The sequence below is a fragment of the Pelobates fuscus genome, chromosome 10, assembly GCF_036172605.1.
Source record: "Pelobates fuscus isolate aPelFus1 chromosome 10, aPelFus1.pri, whole genome shotgun sequence".
NCBI classification, from domain to species: Eukaryota; Metazoa; Chordata; class Amphibia; order Anura; family Pelobatidae; genus Pelobates; species Pelobates fuscus.
The window spans coordinates 70,986,114-70,999,065 of NC_086326.1; the positions used below are offsets into that span (position 1 = coordinate 70,986,114).

The following is a 12,952-nucleotide window of genomic DNA, read 5'->3' on the forward strand; positions in this document are numbered from 1 at the left end:
TTGAACCAAAAACTACTTGACTCACAAGTTATGGCATATGTATGGGAGGGTAACAATTTGAACAACTGGTTTAATTAATGCCCTGTATATTAACATCAACTATTTTATTTTTCACAAATGTAAATAATTGACAGATAACAAAAAAAATTTAAATAAAGATTGTCACAAAAATAATGAATATCCTTAAACAATTTAATACATTGACTGAGCTAACAAATTAAATAACTTTTGCAATTTTGACCTTCACGTTGTTCATTCAGTTATTTATAACATTCAGTTATTATATTAACAATAAACATATACCAAAAACATAAATGTTTTAATATATTTTATACATGAACAAGTATGGTAGAAATCGCTTTCACCATTTTTTCCCCCCGAAGACATATACTAAATGTATTAATTAACTTGTATCATGACTAGACTGATTGTTACATATATTTTATATATATATATATTTAGTGTCACTTTAATATTTATATATATATTTCTCATTTTATATATATTTCACATAGAAGCCAAAAGAGGAAAAAAGACCTGATAAGTATAAACAATATAAGTCACAGCATTTATAGTCACTTTTAATTGTTCAATTAGTGTATTTAGCAGTATTAAAACTTCTCTAATGTAGCTGTTTATTTTCTAACTTATGCCATATTGCCATTATTGCTGCTTAGGGAAAGAGAGGAATCTAAAGTGTGCCTGACATTGTTATTCTATTCGCATCTCTTGATCTCTCCGCATTAAACATGGTTTTTACATTGTGATTAAAACTGAGCTTTGTTTCACCAAATTGCGAGGGAAACTGCAGCTTAGAGACTATTTTTAGTTGTCTGTTTTCTCTTGTCACAGCACTTTCTGCACCTGCAAGTTTAAAAATCAGTCATATTGTGTTTGTCAAAAAGCTTCATTGATGGTAATTTAATTTATGCTTATGTTCTGTTGACTTTAAAACTAGTCATACCAGTGAAGAAAATTAAAGTATTTATTAATTTTACTATGATTTTGCCAGAACCAAATTGTCTGTGTCTGGACAAAAACAAATGTGTTGTAAATAATGAAAAACACACTCACACTCAGTTGGAGATAACATAGAAATCACAGAAATAAAAGAGACGGGGTATGCATTTCATCTTTGTGGTGATACAGTTAAAAGAGTAATAAAACAATTTCTTCTTATCACACAATAATATAGACTATCCTTACACGTACACTAAGTTTCTTAAAAAGTGGTGATAGAGAACATCTAATGATTTATTTGCATAAATGATTAAAGGGACAGTCTAGACACCATAACCCCTACAGCCTGCAAAGAGTTTGACACTTAACCTTGGTTGCCAGTGGGGCCTCCAGCCCCGGTCTCCATGTGTGATATATCTAAAGCAAAAGTTCCCCTTCCACAATACATTTATCAGATTGCCCATGTTTATTTTTTTTTAAGTTAACCAACATCCATTAACCAACATTCTGTCCAAACATTGGTGGAATTGACATTAATAATGTGAAATTAGGATCTATTTTCTTTGTGCTATCACAAAAAGTGACTAGACTGGAACAGAGGTAAAAAGTGAAAACCATTGGAAAATAGTTTGACTACTGTGGGGCAGCCGTGGGGCACCATTACAGGATGCAGTAGTAATTATGGTACACCTATTAAATAAAAATGCAGTGTCTTAAACCATCCGTCTCCTATCCAATATACATGTAAATATAAGAAAACACAATATTTGGTTGTATCAACAGTATATTCAATATACATTAAAAAGTATAAATGTCTTCCAAAGTGTTTCACGCAAACATATACATATTAGCTCATTGTGCTCTTTGATATACATTTCCTCTCTTAGGATCTTTAAGGGCATATTTCTATTTTAAGCACTTGTTCTTAAATGGCCCCATAAGGTTTTACCTGACAAGGAGAGGAGGAATAATTAAATCAGACAGGAATCTTGAACTCCCACAAAGGGAAAGAAACTGCCGTATATCAAAGGCAATTCATTATTCAAGGCTACAAAGCTTCAAGAAAGAAACGTTATTCCCTTATTAAAGCCTATTCAACCTGAGCCATGGTGATCTCATGAATGACACTTCTACTGCAGATATCTTATGTTGGACTACTTGCTTTCCTCCTCTTAAATTTTTTTTTTTTTCAAAGATTGTCTGTTCGAATCTTACATTTGCTGAGGACTGAATTTCGAAGGCAAATATTGCTTCAAGCTGTTCTACAATTACACACACAAATAATTCTCATCCAGTAGTGACTTTTTGGTTACCATTAGTTACAGTTGCTATGGATGTAAAGAACGACCAAGATGATATTTTAACATTCATTTTGTTAGTTTAATTTTGTTTCATGGCAGTCTAGATTACACGCAGGGGCCACCATGAGATATTTTGAACCTAGAACAAATTAAAGATACTGAGTCTCAGTCACACTGTTGGTTCCCACCCTGTCGGCTTTTAATTACCCCCTCCCCCAAATCATATTATGCTTTCTCACTTCTTGTTTCCTCCTTTTCTCCTTAATTTTTTGTACCCCCTGCTATTACTTTTCACTGCTTTTTAACCTTTATTTATCCCCTCTATACACTTTTTTTCTTGCATGTTCCTCGGTCTCTAATATGAGATCTTTCACCCCTTTCCCCCCTCATTTCTTCATTTCACTTTGCATGTCCTTAGCTAACCAGTCACCTTGATTTAGCATCTGGATATTTTGCAAAGCATCAGGACAATAATGTTCCTCCGATATCATAGGGTCTGCAGTACTTTTTAACAGTTCAAAAAGATATGTTGCGCATTAAAGCTCAATGAAGCTTATGCCAATTAGTCTAGTTAAGTATTCCTTGTGGTGGAAAAAAAGAGAGAGAGAGAAATGAAAGAAAATAAAAAGTAAATCACTTATTAAAACCTTGATTTGCCTTGCAAAAAAAAATGAATATCCCACCGAGTGGAGTAATCTCATAAGAATAATCGTTAGGCTAGCACCTGCCAAAATCGGTTACGATGTAAGCAAGGCGGTGCAATGAATGATCATATTTTGTTACTAAATCCCAATTATTGTAACAGAGGTAGATGATTTTACAAACTTTACAGCTTGTTTAGCATTGAATATTTTGTATATTAGATCCATTGGTCAAAGCAGCATCTCTATGATGCATGCATGTTAAGATAAGTGCTGTCTTTTGATTTCCTGTATATTTTCCTGTATCTACTTTGTTAGCATTATTTTTATTATGTAATATATATATATATATATATATATTTACATATATTTGTGTTTTTTATTTTGTCTTCCAGGCTTTATTATAAATCAGACCGGTCTTGCCTTACTTGGAAAACTGTCGGTTAGCGCAGCTTTCAACGTAGTATACATTTATACTTCCGAACTCTACCCAACAGTAGTAAGGTAATCCAGCTTCGATGGACTTGTGTATGTGTCATTCTATTCTATGATTCATTTGTGTTTTTTAACCAAATAAAAAAATGTGGAAAATTTACAAGGGAATTGAAAATGTACACTAAATTAGCTGAACTGTTTTTAAATGGGGTTTTTTTTTTCACCCTTTTTGGCCATTTTCGTAACAAAACCCTTATGCAATATGCCAAAGTAACCAATGTTTTGCTCTTTATATATCGTTAGTCTACAACTCCTATAATCTTCTTTCAAGAATAAAGGTCATAGACTGAGCTGATTTTTAAAAAAAAACTAATGATACATTGAATATTTACCCACACGATTTGGTGGAGGATGGATTATTGTCATTCACTCTAAAGTACGGCTGAATTAGGGCAAATCATCATTAGAAATGCCTGGTATGTTTAGTATAGCTATACCTGGCTTAAGTACTGATACTGTACAAATATTACTGAGTAATTGGTATGCAAATAATTAGTGTGAGTGTGTGACTGCAGTACCAATAACACGAACAAGGTTAACACTAGCGCATAAAAACATGAATAACAACAATATCAATACATCAGGTGCAGCTTAGTTAATATGAGCTTACTTGTGAAGACCTTACAGTCTACAAAAGAGTGAAATCAAAACAGATGTTTGCAGGCATTATAATGTTATAAGGTAACTTCTCTTCAAGAATTACATGTACTACTTATTGTTTCCCTTTATTTCTTAATTACAAATTGTGTTCTATACCCCCCCCCCCCCCATATTCTCACTACTTAATTGATAACTATTATATCTCCCATCCTGATCTTCTGTTTTGTTTTGTTTTAAGTTGGGGCATTTATAGTCTTGTTATTTTATGTTAATTCTTTATGACTTGCTGGTCAATTGTTTGTTTAGCTAGTGTTACTTCTTTCACTGGTAGTCTTGTAAATTTATGTTCACTGTTTATGACTTTCACCTATCTGATCCTTAATATTTTTTATCCCAAATGTTATTTCCTCTTGTTTTTCATCTCTAATTAGCTCAATATCTTCATGTCTCCCAACCAATAATGGTGTTTTTTTTTCTTCTAACCCCAGACCTTCTATTTCAGACTGGGCCCCAAATATTTATTTATTTATTTATAAAATATTTTACCAGGAAAGATACATTGAGATTTCTCTCGTTTTCAAGTATGTCCTGGGTCAACAAATCATTGCATTGTTACAATTAGGGTACAATAAAATACAAAAACAATATTAATACACAATAAATACAAAATTTAACATAGAACAGGTAGGAAATATATAATCAGCCATGACAGGTGCATTCTGTTTTGAGGTGTGTAGAGAGGGATCTTTTAAAGGACTTTAGGCTTAGGGAAGATTTTAAATTGTGCGGGAGGTCGTTCCACAATTGCGGTGCTCTGTAGGAGAAGAAGGATCAGGCTGCTTTCTTTTTGGATTGAGGTAGACTAAGTAAAGTGTTTGTACTGGATCGGAGGTTATAGGAAGTGGGAACAGCTGGGTAAAGCATTGTGATAACAATAACAGCATTAATTAGCAACACACAGTAATCACAAGCAACCAAGCACTGCAGAAACTTCTGCCTAACATCCCTCCACTCAGGAGGAACCTTAATTCTATTGACCTCCAGCAGATGTCAGCTGATATTGATTCACAACTGCTATCCATCCCTTCCCTCTCCTGTCCCACACTGGCCATCTCCACATGTAACACTACCCAATTATACCTTGAACACTGCAGTCCTGCTCCAAACATACACCTCGAGGGGGACACACCCCCAACCATGGCATACTAAATCAACACGCTACCTGCAAAGATGCTTCCGTTGTGCTGAATGCTCCTGGAGGACGTCTCACACCCAAGCAGACTATTTCCATTATAGGTTCATATTGTGTTCATACAGCACAGCCCTTGCCCTCTCCAAACAGTCATACTTTTCCTCTCTCATTAGTTCATGCTCCTGCAATCCCAGGCATCTTTTTGACACCTTTAAGTCTCTTCTTCGCCCTGCTGTGGCCACCCCCCAAACTAACAGCCGATAGCTTTGCATGCTACTTTACCGACAAGATTTAACAGCTAAGGAAATAATTATCCCCACCTTGCCATTATGTTTCTACCACATGTAGATTACGCCTTTCCTACCCTTCAGACTTTCTCCCCGGCTTCTGAACAAGAGGTGGCTGAGCTTCTCCTTTCCTCTCGCCCCACCACCTGCCCGCTCGATCCTGTCCCATCTCACCTTATCAGATCTCTCTCCCCTTGTCTTGTGCCTCCCTTAACACACATCTTCAACTGCTCTCTCTCTTCTGGTGTTGTCCCTGCTAACCTTAAACATGACACTGTAGTACCTATCCTGAAAAAAACTCTTGACCCATCCTCCCCCTTTAACTGCTTACCCATATCCCTGCCCCCTTTTTCCTCAAAGCTTCTGGAAAAACCTTTCTTTACCTATATGTCTCACTTCCTCAATTCCAACTCTCTCCTTGAACCTCTTCAATCTGGCTTCCCCCCTCTCCACTCTACTGAGGCTGCTCTTATCAAAGTTACTAACGACCTAATCGCAGCTAAATCCAAAGGCCACTACTCCATACTAATTCTTCTTGACCTCTCTGCTGCCTTTGACACCATTGATCATGCTCTCCTTCTTCAAACTCTTCAATCACTCGGTCTCTGTGACTCTGTCCTCTCGTGGCTTTCCTCTTATCTCTCCCAACGCTCATTCAGTGTCTCCTTTTCTAATGATACCTCCTCTCCTCGTCCTGTCTCGGTTGGAGTCCCCCAAGGCTCTGTCCTTGGTCCCATTCTATTTTCTCTTTATACTGCCTCTCTTGGCAAACTTATTACCTCATTTGGATTCCACTACCTGTACGCTGATGGCACCATTCTCATTTGAGCCTCACATCCAGTATGTTGCCAAATCCTGTAGATTCCATCTTAAAAACATTGACCGCATCTGCCCCTTTCTTACGCAAGATGCTACCTAGGAGCTTGTCCATGCTCTAGTAATTTCCTGCATGGATTATTGTAACCCTCTCCTAATTGGTCTTCCCAAAACCCGTATTGACCCGCTACAGTCTGAAATGAATGCTGCCTCCAGACTGATATTCCTCTCTAGTCGGTCCTCTCACACCTCACCCTTCTGTCAGTCCTTACATTGGCTTCCTGGAGTCAATTCAAAGTGCTAACCCATACCTATAAAGCACTGAACAATTCTAGCCCCTCTTATATCTCTTCACAGATCCATAGGTATGCCCCTTCTTGGTCTCTCCGCTCTGCCCATGACTTTCCCCTGTCCGATGCTCGCACCAGTACAGCCAACTCAAGTTTGCAGGAATTCTCGCGGGCAGCTCCCTTCTTATGGAATAGCCTGCCTACCGACATCAGACTCTCCCCTAGTCTTGCATCTTTTAAGAAGTGCCTTAAACCCATCTCTTTAGGAGAGCTTATGGCCATCCAGAGCAACCTCTACCTCACATTTCTGTCTCTTGCTGTCTCCTAAAGGGCAGCACTTTACTCTCTCCTCCAGCTCTGCTTCACTCCAACCTTATTTGATTGCTATTTCCTGTCCTAATGTGTTTTATACCCCACCTCCTATAGACTGTAAGCTCATTTGAGCAGGGTCCTCTTCAACCTATCATTCCTGTAATTTTTCTTGTAATTTGTCCTATTTATAGTTAAATCCCCCCTCTCATAATATTGTAAAGTGCTACGGAATCTGTTGGCACTATATAAATGACGATAATAATAATAATAATAAGGATGGAGTTTTCAGTTTTTATAAAACTTGCTAAAATGATCTTGAAGAAGACAAAAAATGCCCCCATAGCTTATAGAAACATAGAAACATAGAATGTGACGGCAGATAAGAACCATTCGGCCCATCTAGTCTGCCCAGTTTTCTAAATACTTTCATTAGTCCCTGGCCTTATCTTATAGTTAGGATAGCCTTATGCCTATCCCACGCATGCTTAAACTCCTTTACTGTGTTAACCTCTACCACTTCAGCTGGAAGGCTATTCCATGCATTCACTACCCTCTCAGTAAAGTAATACTTCCTGATATTATTTTTAAACCTTTGTCCCTCTAATTTAAGACTATGTCCTCTTGTTGTGGTAGTTTTTCTTCTTTTAAATATAGTCTCCTCCTTTACTGTGTTGATTCCCTTTATGTATTTAAATGTTTCTATCATATCCCCCCTGTCTCGTCTTTCCTCCAAGCTATACATGTTAAGATCCTTTAACCTTTCCTGGTAAGTTTTATCCTGCAATCCATGAACCAGTTTAGTAGCCCTTCTTTGAACTCTCTCTAAGGTATCAATATCCTTCTGAAGATAGGGTCTCCAGTACTGTGTACAGTACTCCAAGTGAGGTCTCATAACTATTACCCCTTACAATATGTATAGTGGTTATGGTGTTTTAAGGCTTGTTGAACGGGATATTTACTCCTGAAATACGTGTGATGCTAATATTAGCTATGACTGCATTAGGAATCATCTGCCTCACTTGCATTTGATAAATCCTGATGCTCCTTAGTATTTGTGCACAAACATGCTCCCTAACCTTCTTTTAAAAATTGCCTGAGTGCCTTAAGCTTTTGAAGATTGTATAATTAGTCAATTAAAAGTAATGTATTGTAATGATATGCTACCTGAAGAGGTGCAATGCACCGTCCTAGTTAATTTACCTAATGACATTGCTGCGGTTAATTTCAAGACCGAGGGACGCCAACAAAACGATAAAATAATTGAATCTTTACAAGTTCTGGGCATGTTAGAATGTATAAAAGTGATTAATTGAGATAACCATTTTTTTCTTTCTGATACTACTAAAACCTTTATGTCAATGTCTATTAGACATTTTACATGGAGATGGGGCCTTTCTAGTGACTGGGCAGCAACCTGCAGAGGACAGGTTTAGGTAAATATAACTACCTTCCACTGCACCCCAAGCCGGGATGTCATCCTACGGGCTCTTTACCCCCGAAGATCAGAGAGCTGCATTGAGATCCTAAGATTGCACTTTGCTGTCTTGTATTTGGTCCCTAAAGACCTTTTGGCATTATGGCAATCTGCTTATTTTAGATTTGGTGGCTTCATACAATGGTTAAATGAGTCGGACAGTCCTCTTTTGATAAAGATTCTTTAAAGTTAGATTCTTATGATGACTTAGTTATTGGTCCTTAAGGGGTTCGACAGCCTACTGATCAGCCTAAAATCTGTCTTTGCTACAGTAACCTTTCGAGGGACAGTGGGCTTTGCTGTGCCAAAACATTCTAGCATATAGAGTTAAGTACTACATTATTTTCACTTAAGAATTTGAAGTCTCCTAATGTTTTCCTTTATAATATAGAACATTCCTGTATATCACAATAATATAATTACAATTGTGAGTCTGTGTTATATCACAACAGTGCCTGTTGTTACTGTGTGCTTTTTCCACGTTTTTTTTTTATTTTGCTTGATGCAGTACAGATCTTACGGTCTCTGACTTTCGGAAAAGATTCCCAAACTGAAAACAATACAGTTTGCTTGCAATATTGCATATACTAAATAAATTAAATAAAATCGTTATCAATTAAATAAACTGTGTATTGAGTATCCAGTTAAATTGAGACACTATTTACGTATTACAGGTAAAATTGTGGTTTACCATAAAGCTGTGCTTTAAAAAAAAAAATGTAATTATGGACCAGTACATTTATATCGGAGTTAATACAGCTTCATAGATTTCTTCCACTCGAGCTTTAACCATTTTTATTTAAGGTAACCAAATTATCCATTAGCCTGCAGATAAACACAAATCATGTAGAGGTTTTATTACCGTTTACAATCATGGACTTCTATGGATTCAATTTCAGCCAGTTTTGTGCAGTTTATGTAATGGATCAAAGCACTGAAGGACTGTAAAATAGGTGTTAACACATTGGAAAACGCTTCTCACTTTCAAACAATTACTGCTTGAAATGGAACTCTATCATGTAAACCTATATGATGCCAGTGAACGGCTTTAGGTATAATGGCGAAACCTTCTTTTGTTCCTCTACTAATATGCAGGCACATTTAGGCCACATCCAATGTGTAGAATTCCTTGCTTTTGTCCGCAGCTATTCCTCTCTTATTGTATATATTCCATTGCTGTGTAATATTTGCATTATTAACAAGGTATCTCTTGTTTAAGAGTGTCTGTCTCTCTGTCTCTCTCTGAGAACAGTGTAGTACATACACGGCCATACAGGAATAGACTAGAGCAAGGGTATGATGTTAATATAATAGCCCAGTACAACCTTTTTAAAACGTCCCTGATTAATAGGGAAGCAGAATGGCCGGATTGGAGATATAACCAACTGAAGGTCACATAGAAGCACAAGGAAGATCATTCTTCACCAACAACACAGGTGGAGGAAGATACTTAAACACAGGGAGAAAAGCAGCCCATTATGTCGAAAGTGTGAATGTGATTGAGCAAGTGGTGTGAAGAGGGAGGGATTTAGCAAGTGGAGGAATGAGAGTCCAAGATCTTAACAGTGATAACATTCACTCTAATCTTCAGTTTGCTTGTGAGTAATAGAGGTACAGAGCAGTGAATCCTGCCCTATGTATGAGTTTATCACAGAACTCCACAGCAATAAAGCGAAGTTACATAGCTGAAAAAAGACTTGTGTCCATCAAGTTCAGCCTTCCTCACATATGTTTTTGCTGTTGATCCAAAAGAAGGCCAAAAACCCAGTCTAAAACTTCCAATTTTGCAACAAACTAGGAAAATACTCATTCTTGACCCCAAAATAGCAGTTAGATATCTCCTTGGATCAAGCAGCTATTACCCCACTAATAAGAAATTTTATCCTTGTATGTTATGTTTTTGCAAGTATTTATCCAATTGCAGTTTAAACATCTGTATGGACTCTAATAAAACCACCACTTCAAGCAGAGAATTCCATATCCTTAACTTACTGTAAAAGTTAGTTAACTTACTGTAAACAAAAACAACCTTTTCTTTGCCCTAGATGAAATCTCATTTCTTCCAGCCTAAATGTGTGACCTCATGTCCTATGTATAGCCCTGTTTATGAATAGATTTCCAGATAATGGTTTGTACTGGCTCTGAATATATTTGTATAATGTTATCATATCCCCTCTAAAGGCGCCGTTTTTCCAAACTAAAGAGATTTACATTTTTTAACCTTTCTTCGTAACTAAAATGCTCCATTCCTTTTATCAATTTTGTAGCTCGTCTCTGCACTTTTTCTAGTGCCATGATATCCCTTTTTAGAACAGGTGCCCAAAATTGCACAGCATATTCAAGTTGTGGTCTTACCAGCGATTTATAAAAATAAGACAAAATTATATTTTCATCCCGAGAATTTATGTCCCTATTTATACATGACAAAACCTTACTGGCATTAGCAACTGCAGATTGACATTGCATATTGCTGCCTAATTTGTTGTCTATAACAATTCCCAAATCCTTCTAGTGTGTGGTTATCCCTAATTCACTACCATTTAGGGTGTAAGTTGCTTGTGCATTCTTGACCCCGAAGTGCATAACTTTGCATTTCTCTACGTTAAATTTTCATCTGCCATTTTAGTGCCCAGTCCCCCAATATATCCAAATCCCTCTGCAGCAAAGCAATATCCTGCTTTAGAAAGTTTTGTGTCATCTGCAAACACTGAAAGATGGCTTTCAATGCATATTTCAAGATCATTTATAAATATGTTAAAGGACCACTCTAGGCACCCAGACCACTTCAGCTTAATGAAGTGGTCTGGGTGCCAGGTCCTTCTAGGGTTAACCCATTTTTTCATAAACATAGCAGTTTCAGAGAAACTGCTATGTTTATGAATGGGTTAAGCCTTCCCCCTATGTCCTCTAGTGGCTGTCTCATTGACAGCCGCTAGAGGCGCTTGCGTGCTTCTCACTGTGATTTTCACAGTGAGAGCACGCCAGCGTCCATAGGAAAGCATTGTGAATGCTTTCCTATGTGACCGGCTGAATGCGCGCGCAGCTCTTGCCGCGCGTGCGCATTCAGCCGACGGGGAGGAGAAGAGGAGGATCGGAGGAGGAGAGCTCTCCGCCCAGCGCTGGAAAAAGGTAAGTTTTTACCCCTTTCCCCTTTCCAGAGCCGGGCGGGAGGGGGTCCCTGAGGGTGGGGGCACCCTCAGGGCACTCTAGTGCCAGGAAAACGAGTATGCTTTCCTGGCACTAGAGTGGTCCTTTAAATAGAAGCGGTCCCAAAACAGAACCCTGAGGGACATAACTTACCACTTTTGTCCAGTCTGAAAATTTACCATTAATGACAACTCATCTATCCTTAAGCCAATGTTCTACCCAAGAACAAGAATAATCAATTCTAGACTAGTGATGTACCGAACGGTTCGCTGGCGAATAGTTCCTGGCGAACATAGCGTGTTCGCGTTCGTCACGGCAGGCGAACACATGCGTGGTTCAATCCGCCCCCTATTCGTCATCATTGAGTATACCTCACAGTCAGCAGACACATTCCAGCCAATCAGCAGCACAACCTCCATAGCAGACCCTCCCACCTCCTGGACAGCATCCATTTTAGATTCATTTGGAAGCTGCATACATTTTTTTTTTTTTAATTTTTAATTTATTTATTTATTTTAAATTCTTTATTTTTGTAGTGCATGGAGGTATAACAAATGAGCATGTGGTACCCCAACGACATTCCTCATGCTTTTCAAGTAACAATTGTAACAATAGGGTATATGTTAATACCCTAGTCTGCGCGGAGCCCTCCATGGGTGAAGATGGATTCATTTTTTTTTTTTGCGCTCGGGTTTTTTATTTTATTTTTAAGTTCGACGGGTATGATGGCTTTTTATTTGGCCTTTTTGGGGGCTGAAAAATGAAGATTTTAGAAAAAAAAAGACGTTGAATAGTAAGTTGAATTTTACTTTACAGGGTAGTAATTTAATTCCCCCCTCACTATTTTTAAGGGTGAGGGGGTAGGTAGGGGCTTTTTTTATTTGGGTGTGTGACTAGGGGCTTGGGGACCCCTAGTCACCATTGATGGGGGAGGGGGGATTTTCATTTAGGGCCCCCACCCGGCCGCTAATAAGACTATCTACCCGCGTTTCCCATCCAGCAGCAGCAGGGTTCTCTGTTCTCCCGATCCGCAAGAGCGTTGCCATGGGTTGCCATAGCAACAGAGGACCCTGCTGCTGCTGGATGGGAAACTCGGGTAGATAGTCTTATTAATGAGCATGGAGAATACTGGGCCAGTATGCTGTGCCACCGGACCACCAGTCGAGGAGGACAGGAGGGACAGGTAAGTGGCAGCACTTATTCCACACAACATACACACTGCATCTGCATACACTCTACACACACTCTACACACACTGCATACACACTGCATACACTCTACACACAATGCATACACTGCACACACACTGCATACACTCTACACACACTATACACACTCTACAGACACTATACACACTCTACAGACACTGCACACACACTGCAAACACTGCACACACACTGCATACACATTACACACTATACACACACTGCATACACT

The 12,952-nt window shown here is 38.2% G+C and overlaps 1 protein-coding gene across 1 annotated transcript in view; it reads left to right on the forward strand.

Annotated features, from left to right (window-relative positions):
* LOC134575308 (solute carrier family 22 member 15-like) overlaps nucleotides 1–12,952 on the forward strand; it is a 229,344-nt gene that overhangs the window by 145,281 nt on the left and 71,111 nt on the right. The window contains exon 9 of the mRNA XM_063434584.1: nucleotides 3,298–3,406. Within this exon, the coding sequence (XP_063290654.1) occupies nucleotides 3,298–3,406 (109 nt within the window). The remainder of the gene's footprint in view (nucleotides 1–3,297; nucleotides 3,407–12,952) is intronic.